Genomic DNA, 16,371 nt, shown 5'->3' on the forward strand with positions numbered 1-16,371 from the left:
ACATTATATTTTAAATATCCCAGTGGGTAGGACAATTTTTCTTTGATTGGGTGAGACATACTAAAAGACTTGCTACTGCCAATACATCTACAACATGCTGTTGTGAGCATGTAAGAAATACTGCTGCTGCAAATATAACATACATGAAATAACCCCCCTATAGCATACATGAATCACCTTGTAGCAGATCTATACAGGTGGAGCTGGGGAAGGTGGGGGATTTCTGAAGCATGCTGCAACTGCTACAGCAAGCACTAGTCAGGAGAGAGCCAATCAGCTGTGCCATATGATAATGATGTCATTAGGTCAGATTGAGTTAGACCTATCGGACTGTGCCATCTAGAGTTTCATATATATATATATATATATATATATATATATAAATATTATATATATTATTATATTATTTATAATTATTATTTTCATCACTTTTCATCACAATTACTTTATTTTCTGACAGGCATAGTTTTTGTTTTTCTTCACTCTTAATAGTTGGTCGAAAAACAATCAAACAAATTAAACAGAATTAATAGAAATACATTTTATGAAGGTGATCCATTACAAGGTCATCATTGGTAGTCTGGCATTAAACATCAAACGATCTGTTTAACAGACAAAGCAGTAATGATCACGTAATGAAAACTGTTACTCACAGTTGTGTGGTGCATCATCGGAGTCAGCACAGCACCATCTTTTAATTTCAATCTTTCTGAAAATCTCGCTACGAATTGTGCCTTGTTTGTAAACGACTCCACAGTAAAATGAAGTGAACAAAGAACCAAGTTCTTACTGACGTGGTCTGGAACTTAACTAAAAATAAAGTTAATCAAATAAAGTTTATTGTTTAGTTTCTGCGTATACCTGCATTTGCCGCTCTTGTCATATCTACTACGTGCGTGAATCGATGGGCAAGGCTAAACAGGCAGTGATGTAGAAGCAGGTGTTGATCTTCTGTGGAGGCGAGTTTAGCCACACTATTACATCATAGAGTGGCACATTCCTCAACCTGTTGTTTTGGCAGATTGGCTTCAATATAAGTTGTTTTTACACTAACGAGAACGTTTTGAGTTCTGAAACTTACAGAATGCTTTAATAGCACAATGACCTCTTATATATCAAAAGATCAAGGTAATTTTGATTTCTCAGTTCATGACTGCTTTAAAATATTTTGTGTAGTGTATTCCAAACTTTAGAAGGCGGTAAGGTAACTCAGCTAGTAAATTAATTCAAAAATGATTACCTATTTAATTTCCAATCACATGTCTGTTAGAGCTTTACCCGGGATTTAAAAAAATTTTTTTTTTATATATACCTTAGCTTGCTCACGTGTTTCCCTTAGGAAAAGTGTGTGTCGGTGTGAAACTCCATTTTTGTGTTCAGTACTTTACTTCACATTTTCTGCATGCACAAACTCACTTCATAGCATTAAATCTTGCCCATGTTATGGACTACACTCTTAAAAATAAAGGTGCTTCATGATGCCATAGAAGAACCTTTTTGTCTAAATGGTTCCATAAAGAAAAACAGTAGGCTATATTAAAGACCCCTGTGCTAGACTTTTCTGAATACCTTTTACATATCAAATTTACATATCACATAGATACACTCACACACATGTTAACCTTTAACATCTGAAGAACCTTTCTGTTTCACAAAAGGTTCTTTGTGGTGAAAAAAAGGTTCTTGAGATTATAAAAAGATAATAAAGAGATGGTTCTTTAAAGAATCTATGACTGAATGGTTCTTTGTGGAACTAAAAATGGTTCTTCTATGGCATCACTTGAAGAGTGTAGTACATTTTTAATGAGTACTGCATGTGAAGGACTCTAAACAAAGAGACAGGAGAATTATCAGGGCAACTGCAGTGAGGTCAAAACCTTTAAAACAGTAGGCTATATTAAAGACCCCTGTGCTAGACTTTTCTGAATACCTTTTACATATCAAATTTACATATCACATAGATACACTCACACACATGTTAAAAGTATGTCAAGACAGAAATAGATCATTTCCATTCTGCCAAAAGACAAACACTCATGCAACACATCCTTATATGACAAACTAGCGAATATTCCTCCTATTATTCTTCCTGGCTGCCTATGATGGCTTTAAATTAAAACAATGCTCAGTAGAAAATTATATACAATTCACTCTGAACTGAAATAGAGTCTCTTGTTTGCATGCATTGTAAGGAGAGCCCACCTGCAGTTCTCAAGACAAATGAAAACTGTAAGAACACGAAACAGTCTTTCTCTGTGCACATTGTTCTCAGCCTCAACCACAGATTTCCCCCGAATGCAAGATCTCATGCCTACTCAAACGACCCAGTTTGGAGACATTGCCTTTGAGACATTACTGTTTCTTTTTGAAGACAGCTTGAGCTGCACAGCATGACATCCCCATTAGAGAGAGAGCGTAGGAGAGAAATAAAACGAAAATAAAATCATTACCAAAATAATAATAATTGTTACTATTATTGTCATTATTATTAATTGTAAATTAATCAATCAACAAATAGCAGAAAGGCTCCAGCCCTTCTGCAACACTACAAAATACAAGTGGAGTAGAAGGTGAAATAAAAAAGTTTCACTGGTTGAATGCTTACGTCAGTGTGATTTTGCTTAAAATGTGCATAATCTATAAAATAGCATCGGTTTGCTCAGAGAGAACAATAAGATCCGTGGAAGTCTTTTCTTCACCTGTCTCTTCTGGTTTTAGGAACCAAGCCATCTTGTGCACATGAAAAATATGTAATAGTAAGATCAAAGAGAGATTGAAATGTTTAGACACTATAGCAAAATGATATGATATGTAGGTTAAATAAGGTTTAATGAAATGCCAGGCTACAGGATTGCAACAGAGCAAATGGTGACAGTTCTCAGTATGTGCCAGTGTATGAATCTCTCCATATGAATCACTGCCTGCTAACTTGAAAGTCATGTGTATTTTTTATGTCTGAAAATTTTCACCCACACCTCAAGCTCAGGAGTGTGCGAGGGAGAGAGAGAGATTTACATTACTGAGATCTAAACTGAGAAAGAGGGAGCGAGTGAAGGGGCATCTGAAAGTTGCAGGCGCATCATAGCTCTCTTTACGCGCATTAGTGGAGGCCAAAAGTGGGCTAGATTTTGCATTTTTAATTAGAGAAGGGATTTACTATCTGTAAGAATCCTCTGCTGAGTGAATGGAGAGGGAAGTGAGAAGACCAAAGAAAGAAGAGGTTTTGATGATGCTGTTGTTTGTGTGCCCACAGTACTGTATATCTATCTTCTTTTTAATGTCTGGTTTCTTCCAGCTGGCTCTAGATGGCTTTTTAGATTTTATGAGGTTTGCAGACATATCTTACAGTCAGTACATGATCTAATAGGTCTGTGTTTTTGGCTCTATCTGCAGGTTCCCACACAGCAGATAAACTAGAAGGACATACTGCATCACACAGCTGTTGATGTCACTGTCCAGAAATCACATCTGTAGCAGGACACTGTTACAACAAGAACCATTTGAGGAATATTCCAGGATCAGTACAAGTTAAACTCAGATCGACAGCATTTGTGGCATAATGTTGATTAAAGGGATGGTTCACCCAAAAATGAAATGAAAATTACTCATCCGCACAATGCCACTACAGCCGTTACATAAATATTGCGTGCTGCATTCGTCCAATCAATGACACTGACACTGTCAGTTACTTTTAAAAATAATGCATTACAATATTGAGATACTCCAGAAAAAAATTACTTATTGCATTACTTAGTTACTTTTTATGAAAAGTAATGCATTACCTTAATTTTGCATTACTTTTTCTCATCTGGTCTGGGCTTGCTTGTATGTTTTTAATATAAGAAAAGTAACATTTTTGGCATATGTAAAAGCCCTTTCACACCAAAACTGAAATGAATAAGCCTCAGGCTGAAGGAAATGTAAATTCAATTATTAAAATATTTAATTATTGCAGGTTTGCGTCATATTCTGAGGATTTTTATTCCTTTTGAGAAATACTGAATCTGGTTTTGTGCAAATGAGTTGAGTAAATGCATGCTGACATTTAGTCAAGAACTACAGTAACCATCATGTTTACACAGCGCACACAACTTCTCTGCACTTACTCCAGATTTCTCTCAACATGGGTACAGGAGAGAGCTGTCATGGGCATTACTCGTTTGAAAAAGTAACTCAGATATTTTACTGTAAATTAAAAAGTAATGCATTACTTTACTAGTTACTTGAAAAAAGTAATCTGATTACGTAACTCAAGTTATTTGTAATGCATTACCCCCAACACTGGACACTGTAAATATTTGAATAAGAATGTTAACCCGAGGTTTAGGAATGTAATGTATAACCCTGGGTAAATTATGAGCAGTGTGAAACATGAAGCAAGATAACCCAGGATTTCCTGGGTTAGAATGGCCCATATTATTTAACCACTATGTAAACTATATTCCTGTTTTTTTTTTTTTATAATGGTGTGGCAATCCACAGTATGCTACAAATACCACCGATTGAGCTTAACTTGTATCAAGCTTGGAATATTGTGTCCCAACTCTGTGCATCATATCAAGTAGACTAAATCCTGGCCATATAACCCCTCAAAGGACAGAGTGAGGATTGACTAAATTAAATAGACAACATTTAAATAGTGCTTTGTTAAAGATTTCTGAAGTAGTTTACCTTTCATAATCAATGGCCACAACATAAAACAACAAACATGTAGAGACAAGCAAAACTACTTTCCTTTCCAAAGTGATAAAGGAAAGGATTTTGGGTGCACACATAAACAGACTCAGAGACTCAAACAGGAACCAGACAAACAGCCTAGCTCTTATCTACCAAAACACCTGCCGTCAGTTGGGACCTAGTGTCATTTCACACAATGATGCAAAGACGACTAGGAGTTGGGCCGAATTGTGTATATCTGTTCTTGAGTGAGGGAATGGGAAAGTAAATTTTATAAGACGCCTGGTAATGAATATCCAGAGACAAGAGGCAAGAAGAATTGAGCCATGCATGAAATAAAGAGCTAGAGGCAAAGAAGCAGAAAAGTGAGAACAGGCTGAAGACAGTAAAAATACATATTTTTTCTGTAATGTATTCCTTTTGTTACAAACTTTTACTGTAAATTTTAGCATTAAAAACGGTTGTAGTTTACAGAAGAACTGCCCTTTTCTACAGCTTGACATTTAACAGTATTATACTGTAAAATTACATGAAATGCCCAATATACAGGTTTTTACAATATCATTTTCACAGTATTTAAAATTCCAATTATTATTGACAGTGTAACAATGAATGCACTGCATGGAGAAACTGAACTGAAGGGAGGGTGTCAGAGAGGGAGGAAATGACATCACATGACCTGGTTTATTAGTCAGAGTTCATGCCTAATCATGAGCCATTGATCTGGTGAGTCTGGTTGTTGTAGAGAAGGATGAAGGACCGACTGACACATATCTGACTTTCTGTGAAAGATCAGTTTGGAATGGTTTGAAATCATCTAACAATTTTTTTATTGCTATAATTGTCATTGCAAAATGTTCATGATTATTTACAGACTTGGATTTCAATTTTTCTGCATGTTGTGTGCTAGCATAAAACATGGCTTGTTGAAAGAATAGCCATTAAGATGTTGCACAAATATGTAAAAAGGCTGTTGGTTTATCTCACAGGAACTCACTAATCTCAACTGCTAGTCTGAAATAATAAATAACCATACAGTCAAGGTCTTTATATATTTAAGGCACATTTTACAACTTACAGCAAGAAGAGCAAAACAATTAGGTCAAAGTCCAGATAAACATGGCCTGCATCTCATTGGCTAGCCCTCCTTTATCTCATGGGTTTAAGCCCAAAGCAGACAGACACAAGAATGCACTACATTTCCTGAAAAACTTCCCAAGCCAGCAGCCATGTCTCTCTTCCACCATATACCACTTCTCATAAACAATAAAGCCAAAGAAGCAAAATTCACAGCCTGGGGCATGATTGTCAAGCTATACCCTCATCCAAAAGGGCTGCAATGTTAGTTTTCCACTTTATAATCTTTATAATCAGCTCTCACGGAATATTATATATGTCTGTTGACTGAGAAAGACAAATCAAATGCCCATAGGGTGCAGTTCATGCTTGTTGAATAGTAGCCCTCTCCAGCTTAGTGTTTCTCTCTCGGTCTCTGAGAGTGATGAAATATTGAGCAGGCATCAGTGTGGGTGTCCTCTCCATTAACACGAGCAGTGATCCTTTCAGAATTCAAAGCAATTCTTACATTGTTTTAAAAAAGTACAAAAATCAATGAGGTCATAAATTATATGATGGCAAATCTCTCTCTCTCTCTCTATAGTAGTCAACATTTGAAGTGAATCAAAAATGTTTTTTTCAAAACAAGAACACATTTTGGTTTCAGGTTTTAGGACAACTTTGATGAAAGTTTTAATCCACTTAAAATGTTGACTAGTGTATATATGTGTGTGTAAAAAAAAAAAAATAATAAAAATAATCACTTTCATGTTGTTCCAAACCTGTATGATATTCATGCTTTTAAAAAACAAAAGAAGACATTTTGAAGAAAGTTGGGAACTAAACAACACTGGAGCACATTAGCTTCCATTGTATGAACATTTTCTTTTGTATTCCGAAGAAATTCATACAAGTTTGCAAAGACACAAGGTTTAGTAAATGATGACAGCATTTTAAAGTTCCTTGCAAACTATGTTAAATATAAATGTTCTTTTTAGAAATCTACAAAATAGTATGGGAAACTGACATTAGAATGTCAAATATGACAAATATGGTCATACATTTTTCTTGTGCAGTTCAATGTTCAGTTCTCTTTTACATTTACATATATTTATCTCAATAAAGTTTACTCATATGACTATGAACGGAAACATGTGAAACACGCAATATGGCGAAATAAGTCCCGCCTTTTGGCAGTCACACTCTTATGACCGCACATGCTCATTGGCTGGACCAACACATTTGAGAATAAAAATAACATAGGACAGTTCATGTCAGAATTGGTTGTCAATTCAAAGTATTAATTGAGATTTTGCTATTTCCTCAATCAAGTAGATAATAGTTGGTCATGTATGGCTGGAATAGCTGCCTGGATGTGATGTAAATACCTGCTAAGTGAACTGACTTTTCTTGATAGAGACTTTGCTAAAGCAGATGCTTAATAGGTCAAAGTTCATTCCCACCATTGAATAGATTCTGATGCTTAAGACTGGCCAGAACTGACATAGATCTGTACAGCTTATCCCCCTGACTTCAGCTGCTAACAGTCTGCTCTCTAAGCAGATGAGTAGTGAGGGTTAAGTGGCTTTAGCTCAGTGAAGAATGAGGCTGATGAGAGCAGACTAACCAATACTCAAGGCACATCCAGTTAGATGCACAGGGCAGATGGAACTGTGTATGTGTATCTAATCAGCTTACGACCGCCTGTGAGGGAGCCCATGGGTCATGAGTGACATACATTGGCGGCTGCTGTGCTTTGTGGTTTACATCAACACACCACATGCCCTGCACTGTAAAAATAAAATAAAAGGGAAAGATTGTGCATTAAGACGGTCTTATTTTTCCTGCGTAGTTCAGCAGATATTAATCTGTTTGTTCATGAAACGCAAAATGTCTAATTCACCCAATAAACTGCTGTGAAGGTTTCTCATTTGGTCACCTTTTCATTCTTTCATATGGTTTTAAATGACCCTTATTATGTAATAAACTCTAAAATAATTTTAAAAAAAAAACATCTTGTGAAGTAGAAGCAGCACACATAAACTTCAATAACGGTGACACATCAACAAACCTCAAAAGTAAAATTCTTAACATCACCAAAAATATCTAGCAAAACAACATCATCAGCATAAATACAGCAGCACAAACTAAGCCTATAAAGCTAACTGCATAATTTATTCATGTTACAGTGAATGCAAGGTACATCCACACTCCAAATTCAGCAACATTGTTCACAGTACATTTGGGAGACTATCATTTGTCTCATGTTTTATATAGATTCAAAGTAATTCACATTTCTCATTTGCAATTTAAAAAGCCTCTGGATAAAATGTAATTCCTTTTTTCACAGCCTCACTGGTGCGATCCCAAGAAAGTCACTACGCACTAGTCTGATCTCTGTGATGTGTTTAATATGTGATCCCATTGTAATATCTAGAGAAAGCAGGGGAGCAATGAACACACTAGAATCTGATTATTAGAGCATAATACAGTCAGTTATGAAACTGTAACTAAACAAATTCTTCTCATTATCCAGAAGTGAAAATTAATATACATTGCCGGAGGCTCACAGGTGCAGAAGTGTTTATTGTACTTTGTGTGTTCCTGAGTAAAGCAGCTGGTGTAACAGTAAACACTGTATGAGTGCACATATCCCTCAGCGTCTCTAGTTCACTCACACTATCATCTGTCTACATGAGTTCACTGCATTCACCAAAAAACACACTTCACCCCAAACCACCTCTCTAGGGAACAGCATTATCCTAAATCTTACTCACCCTTACACCAGTTTCATTTTCTTGGATTAAAATGGGAGGTTCTTCAATAAAAACAAATTGGCTGGTAGAAGATGCTGTTAATCACAGCTCTGGCCTCTTCATCTTCTTCTAACATGGTCACATCCCCCTCTCTCCCTGGCTGTAATTCTCTACTTGTCTGCTCAAGGTTGGTCATAATTCACAGGTGACTGGGGCAACAGGCTGCTGCTGAAACAGAGCCTCAGACACGTCCTCAGGCAACAATATTTTACAAAGTATAATATGTTTGGAAGCAGAGGTCGTATCCTTAAAGAGATGAAAAAATAAGTTTCTCTCATATGCGAAGTCTTTGGACTCAGATGACTTTCACTGTATAGCCAAAAGCATTATAACATTTTTAATGAAAATAAATTGTTTCAATTTAAAGTTTGTGCGATAAGTTAAACACAAAATATGAGCAAACCCACGTTCACAGCTTTGGATAACAACATCTGTTCAGTTCAGGTTTGGATTTTGCTTCATGTTAGGCTGTATCTGCTGCCTTTATATTCAATACACTCCGTCTCAAGGGACAAAAATTTGTAATCATATTCAGAATGACATCTGTTCTGGATCTTCATGTAAAGTGGCTTTCAAATATGTTGCACCCTGGATTAAAATGTCTTTTCCAGCAATCTAGGTCAAGTTTTAAACTACTCAAATCATACAGAGAATAAAGAACTCAAAACTTGTTTTCAAAAACATCATATCTTTATTGACATCTTCAAAGGACCGATTTTGCATTCGACTCTTTCCGAGTCAATGGTAAACTTCAGAGAACATGCAGAACTACCATGTTACCCTCCTATTTCAATAACTACTGCACTGAACTGTTTGAGGGTTTGTACCTTTTTGTGTCTTCTTTCTGAATGTGCTGCCAGAGCAATGTATTTCAGTTGCGTTTACCTCTTCATGCATTTAAGGCTATATTTAGATTGCACAGTCTAGGAAAAAAATAATTTTGGTTATTGTGCTTTTTTAAATAAAGAAAATCATTCTTTCAAAAACTCTCAACCAAAAGTGAACATTTGTGTGGCCTCATGACTTGTCTATGTGCACATTTTCAACCAACTTCCATCAAAATTGCATTTTTCTTTTCGTAAGGCTTTCCTTTATCACTACAAGTGCGAAAACTCTGCAGTAAACTGATTTAACAGCTTTGATTCCCCTGAGAGCATTGAGCCAAACACTCTCTCCGTTCTGTCAGCTCTCAAACCTTACCTGTCTTACACAACTGTTTAAAACATAACCTATCCGAAACACAAAAACAGGCAGAAGGAACAGTCACAAACAAACAAAACCCACAGAAATCATACATAAACATTAAGCTGAATGGAATGTCCATCCATATGTTTTGGAATGCATGTTTGAGAAGTGCACATCGTGCAACTGTGCTTTGCCACATAATACAGCTGTACATCCACGTGTGCATGCTGACAAGAGGCTCTCACATGCTTATATTTTGAACTTCTAAACTTATATTCAACATTAACAGTATACCAGCCATGTTTGCAGAGGAGCAACGCCTCTGTGGAAGCTCCAAATTCTTCACAGTATCATAGTCTTGCCTTCAAAAAAAAAAAAAAGTCTACACTGAACATCTGACGTACTTGTGAATTTGACACCTATGGAGCAAAAGTGTGTGCACAGTGAGCAGGGGTTTGTATGTGTCTCAGTTTCTACATGTGTGCACTTTAGGACTTAGCAGGCTGTCTCTCTGTTCTAGGTGTTGCTTATTAAACACATCCCTGAAGTCTTACTACCACTGACACCAAATGATGACCTCATAAACACAAGCATCCTAAATAGGTTAATTCATTCTTCAATTCTTCAAAGATTTCTAAAACTAGAAAGTACCTGCTTGATTTCCAATACTATGAACACAATGGTTCCTACAGGAATTAGCTTAGGCCACGGGTCTGACATACCCCCCCGTGAAACCTCAAAATTGTTCACAGTCTCAAAGTCTTTCCATAAAAAAAAAAAAAAAGTCTACACTGAACATCTGACGTACTTGTGAATTTGACACCTATGGAGCAAAAGTGTGTGCACAGTGAGCAGGGGTTTGTATGTGTCTCAGTTTCTACATGTGTGCACTTTAGGACTTAGCAGGCTGTCTCTCTGTTCTAGGTGTTGCTTATTAAACACATCCCTGAAGTCTTACTACCACTGACACCAAATGATGACCTCATAAACACAAGCATCCTAAATAGGTTAATTCATTCTTCAATTCTTCAAAGATTTCTAAAACTAGAAAGTACCTGCTTGATTTCCAATACTATGAACACAATGGTTCCTACAGGAATTAGCTTAGGCCACGGGTCTGACAGCACTGCTGTTAATACAGACTTTGTACCTGAACGGCACCAACACAGCAGATCGACTGCTGCTTTCATCATTCTCATCATCATCCACTCTTTTAGTGCCTTTAGCATTAATCTTATTGCTTAAAATCAAAACGTATCAAAGTCACAGTGCTGAGTCTGTAGTATTCCGCATCTAGAGGTACGTCATCCTTGCAGATAATGAGATACTCGAAAAACAACAGGATGTATCTATGTATGTAACAAACATCATCATTATCATCATAACAAACATGAACATTATCTATATAGTAAGGCAAATACAAACGAAACAAATATTTGTCAGAGCCTTTAAACATCTTCAAACAAGAACATAATAAATATTAGGTGTGTGATAGACATCAACTGAATACTACAGCAAGTCTCTATCTTATTTACATCGTCTCTGTCTGAGTAGACAACCAGAGAGAAGCTTCTAGACATTGGAGATATTTTGGGAGGCATCCCGTGCTTGTCGAATACCGTAGAGCCACTTTATGACACGCGCGTTCCTCTCAATGACCGAAATGCCGCAAGGAACACGCTCACTGGGCTTTATAGGCCCATCGTCATCGCAGTCATCCTCCTCCTCTCCTCGTCGTCCATCCCCACACTCTGAGCTAGGTGTACTGACGCTCCGGAGTTTGGAGACCGAAACAATGTCTGAATTTGCCCGGGCAAACCGCTCCACACCACCCATTCCTTCCACCTCATCTGGGTCCAGTCCACAGTAGTTGAAGAAGCGCTCCAGGTCAGCAGTGGCCCGAGAGTAGCGGTCGCTCAAGTCCGACTTGGAGCGGTGGAGGGAGGGATGCTTCCGGGTTGAACCGGGACGTGACCCTCGAGAGCTGGCTGTGGAAATGCGGGTGAAAGCGGGGGAAGCCGGGGGTAGAACGCCAGGGCGTAGAATCAGCGGGCTGAAGGGGGTGCAGGGGGATGCAGGGTGAGTTCCCGAAGGTTGCTGCTGTGTTGGAGGTGCCTGTGGCTGAGCTATCTGTGGTTGAGCTACTTGAACTTGTCTAGGTTTGGGTTGAAGAGGCAATCTCTGAGGTTTCCTGATCTCTGCCTGTGGTCGCACATCCACCCGTCGTACAGTTACGGAGTTGGGGGTCCCGTAACTACCTTGTGGTACCAGCCGGGGAGCTCTGGCTGGGACCGGAGGCGGCTTTCGGCTGGGCTCAGCAGGTGAGGACTGATTGTTAAGAGGAGAGGAGGTGCGAGAGGAGTTGGGCGTTGAGCCAAGGTGTGCTTTGAAGTTAATGCAGTGCTGAGGTTCTGCAGATTGTCCACTACCAACACTCTGACCTCCGGAAGAGGGTGAGGAGGCTGAGGGAGAAGGAGAAGATGGGGTAGGCGAGGATGTAAGCGGTCCGTCGCAGACGTTGATTAGATTATTGAGTACTTCAAGGTTAAGTTGTGGTCCTCTGCTAATGCCATGGTCCGGTCCTCCGTTCTCTGTCTCAAGTAGGCGCCGGGTAATCTTCCTTGCTGGTGGAGTGTTTATTCTGCACTGCATCATCATGCTTGGTGATAACAGCGGTTTGCGGATGATTGGGGGTTTCACAGGTTCTTGTTTATTGAGTGCTACTTGCTGACTCTTTACGTACTTGGCCTTGTCCGCTTCCAGGCGCTCAACTGCACTCAGCTTCCGCGTTCCTGGCTCGGGCGCTCTGCGGAAGTAGTCCGGGCCTTTGTTGAGGATTCGGAAAGGCATGGCAGAGGTGAAGGGACCCCCAGTAAGACGGCCATCTGTGGGATGAAGGGTCTCCACTGGCATGATTGTTAGCAGTGGGATTAATTTTTACAGGTGAAATGAAGGCTAAGGGTCAATGTTTCTGTTGCGTTCAAGAATGTCTTGCAGTCCCAAGAAAGACTTTTGTAGTCACAGGTCTCTTTATTCCTTTTCCTTTGTATTTTAAGTTCTTTTTCTCCACCTTCAAGGACCCCTTTAACTTTCTTACCAGTCTGAATACTCCTGCTGGTGCTACTTCACTATTTTTTGTGTGCTATTCTATTCTCTTGCCTCTATTATCTGTTCTCTCCCGAGTCCGGCTCATTGAATAGAGGCCCGTGGGATGGGGTCATAAAGGGTCGCATTCCACATCAGTCCGGCTGAGTGACCCACCAGGACGGCGCAGATCCTAAAGTGAGCTCCTTGCAGCTGAAAGGTTAGCAGAACAGTTTCTCTCAAACCCCAGATGTCCCAGACTTGTAAAACACTCCTTAAAAACCTGATCCTCTTTTTCTTGTAATCCTGGACTCTTTTCCTGGAGGTAGGAGAGAGAGAGAAAGATGCTGTCAGACATGGGCAGGCAAAGAGAGGATCTCCTCTCGCTCCCTCTGCTCCACACATATAACTGGAGTACTCTAGGGCGAATGGGGGCAGACATTTGGTTTTAATGCACTGTCTGGCCCCTCCCACTACAATCTTAAAGCCTCCAGATGCTGCATGCGGGAGCAGCCAATCAGGAAAGAGAAAAGAGTTCCAAGCACAAGAGGAGGAGAAAGGAGTAAGCCAGCAGTCAATCTCTGATTGGTCTAAGGTTGGAAAGCTGACCAATTGCACCCTTCCCCCCACTCACAACAAACACTCCTACTGAATTTTCTTTCAAATGTGATTCTTTGAAAAGAAACAAAAAAAGAAAAGGACAGAGCTAAAGAACAGCTGCAATCTTTTATATTCAGTTGCATCAAATAGTGGCATTTTATGAAAATATTTAAATGTCCTCCTCCACTTGTTCAGTGTTCATGAGCGCACAAAGGCGCTTTGTGTAGTATCTTTACAAAGTACATTATAGGCAGATTATCATCTTTTATATTCTGGTCTCAGACTAGATCTAGGCCAAGGCTCATTTAAATCTGTCTGAAACACTCATGAGCATGCACACAGCTTGTCTCAGAAAAGCTAGTTTTATAGTAAAACCGTCTTACCTTGAAATTTTAAACAGAGTGCTTTTCTCAAATCTGTGCTGGCTCAAATTTAGATATTTTCCCTCACTCTCTTTCTCTTCATCACAACTTCTGATGCTTTCATATTCCTCTTGATCCTCATTGTCAAGGGAGTGAAGGCAATTTGTCTTTTCTCTTCCCTATTCTCCTTTTTGTTACTGCATTAAAGGTTTGGATTTCATCATCAAGAGTGCTGAGAGGCTTGTTCCTTGCCGTTCATCATCATCATATTCAAATACACATTTTTAATTAATCTTTTTATAGCATGACTTCTAGTCTGGGCCCTCATCCCCGTTACGCTCCCCTCCCCTTCTTTCACTAATAAGATAGAAAAGACTTAATACAATAGAAAGAATCCTCCAACCAAGCAACAGTTCTTTTCATATCGTAAATATAGTCTTAAACTCTAATTGCAGAACAGAGTGAACTGCCTTTAGCGAAACCTGCTAATAACCTTTCTGACATTTGCCAGAAAGACTGAACAATAAATAGCCTTAATTGCTAAGAAATGAACTAAAATTTGACCCCATTTACTTTCCTAATGCATGTTCCTTGTATTATTGTGAACATTTTATCAGTGCATGTTTTTCCAGATACTAAAATAGTTTGGCTTTATTGCAAATCTTAATAAAATTTTAGTAGCTTGCTCTGAAGTTTCAGGGTCTAGTTGTTCATTTTAACTTCAATGTTATGCTGATCATCATTTAAATATGTAAAATGGGAACATTTAATGTAAAAATGTCTTGATTTTTCTGGCTTATTTGCCGTTTACTGTTGCTAATACTTCCATTCTGGTTTATGGATCATTCAGATATTTGACTCTGACTTGTACATTACTACGAGATTGAAACAGCAGAGAGACAGGCAAGTTAAAAGTAGGTTACCACTGGAGAAATGTCTTGTGTTGTAATGTTTCCATTACTAGAAATATAATTATTTAAACATTCTTGGCATGTTTCTGTCTGTTATTGTGTCTTATAAGAGGCTTATGGACAGAGTAATGCAATAAATGCTTATCCAGGTCAAATTCTGTGATGGATTTAGATGATGCACACACACATACAGCTGTCTCTCAATGGCCAGGCTTTTAATAGAAGGCACAGTTGCTCAGGACCCTGCTATGCTGTTAGGGGTGACCCTGCTATGCTGTTACTAGCAGCTCTAGTGTCCAAAAGTCAAAATGGATCATCATTCCTTCCCCTCCACATCTCTGTATTCCCCTGTGCTACACCGGCCTTTACCAAACACCAATATAGAAGAAAGCTCTTCCACAGGGACCATAGACCACAAGCATGAAGGCTTGTACATAAACGGATAACAATTAAAGCTAGCAGAAATTCAGCAAAACAGCAAAAAAGACAGCAAAGCAACTACCATATTCAAGGGCCAGAAAGGTTGTAAGGACATAATTAGTCCATGTGACATCAGTCGTTCTTCAACCTTAAAGACTTTGCACATGGACTATTTTGATGATGTCCTTACCACATTTCTGGGCCTTGAACGTGGTAGATCCCTTGCTGTCTATACAGGGTCAGAAAGCTCTCAGATTTCATCAAAAATATCTTAATTTGTGTTCCAAAGTTGAACGAAGATTTTACGGGTTTGAAATTACATAAGGGTGAGTAATTATTGACAAAATATTAATTTTGGGTGAACTATCCCTTTAACAGTATTTTCATTTTATGGCTGGTAACCTTTAAATGGCTGCTATTAAAAGTATATAATATTTTGTTAAAATAAAACAGACATGAAATCAATCGATTTAAACATGAAAAAACTAAAACTAGATTACATTGAATTCTTTTTAATATGCAATCAATAAAACCGCCGATATGCATCCAAAATGGTCAGATACAAACAAATGTTTAAAATAGATCTCTAATATTGGCAGATAATATGCATACCAAAATTTTGTACCTTTCTAATCCATACAGAACTTAACCTGAGCTTAAGCAATGATAAAAATAAAGTTCTCCCATGCAGACTGTAATAAGCAGGGTTTAGTTCTCAATTCTGGGTTGCAACCCACCAGCTGGGAACAACAGTTTAGAGCAATGATACTCACAGAAGTTGAAATCTTACTCATCTTACAGCACACAGTGATCCCAAAACCATTAAAGTGTTTAGGTCTCATGTAAAATAAGATCCCCAAACAGAAGCAAACACACAGTGGAATGTGAGGGCCAAAGGGGTGAGGGTGGCACGAACAGCCCACAGCTATGGGCACAAGCGTGGTGTGAACCGATTGAGATAACAGAAGCATTTCAGTGCTGAGCCAACTGGACCCAGAACACAGAGGGCATGGGGAGAGCCAGGAATACACACACTTAGAGCCACACATACCCACGTCAGACTGCCACAACCACAGAAACACACAGGCATCTCCAAAGCAAACCTTGCTGGGCACAAAATAAAGATCTGGTCTTGATTTCTGAAAGCTGATGTAATTTTCCCCACAGTGTTTAGTGGTGAACTGGACTGTTGAGCTGCAAAAACGTGAATAAAAAATGTTTGCTAACGGCTTGAGCATGGCATCTAACAGTGATGTTTTT

The 16,371-nt window shown here is 38.7% G+C and overlaps 1 protein-coding gene across 3 annotated transcripts in view; it reads right to left on the minus strand.

The window, feature by feature from the left end:
• Window positions 1-11,171: 11,171 nt before the first annotated feature.
• LOC107560922 (protein FAM110A-like) overlaps window positions 11,172-16,371 on the minus strand; it is a 24,905-nt gene continuing 19,705 nt past the window's right edge. For all 3 annotated transcript variants that reach the window (XM_016245222.1, XM_016245220.1, XM_016245221.1), the window contains exon 2: window positions 11,172-13,137. In XM_016245222.1, the coding sequence (XP_016100708.1) occupies window positions 11,307-12,647 (1,341 nt within the window). In that variant the 5' untranslated portion in view covers window positions 12,648-13,137 and the 3' untranslated portion in view covers window positions 11,172-11,306. The remainder of the gene's footprint in view (window positions 13,138-16,371) is intronic.

The sequence above is a fragment of the Sinocyclocheilus grahami genome, unplaced genomic scaffold, assembly GCF_001515645.1.
Source record: "Sinocyclocheilus grahami isolate Dianchi unplaced genomic scaffold, SAMN03320097.WGS_v1.1 scaffold747.1, whole genome shotgun sequence".
Taxonomy (NCBI): domain Eukaryota; kingdom Metazoa; phylum Chordata; class Actinopteri; order Cypriniformes; family Cyprinidae; genus Sinocyclocheilus; species Sinocyclocheilus grahami.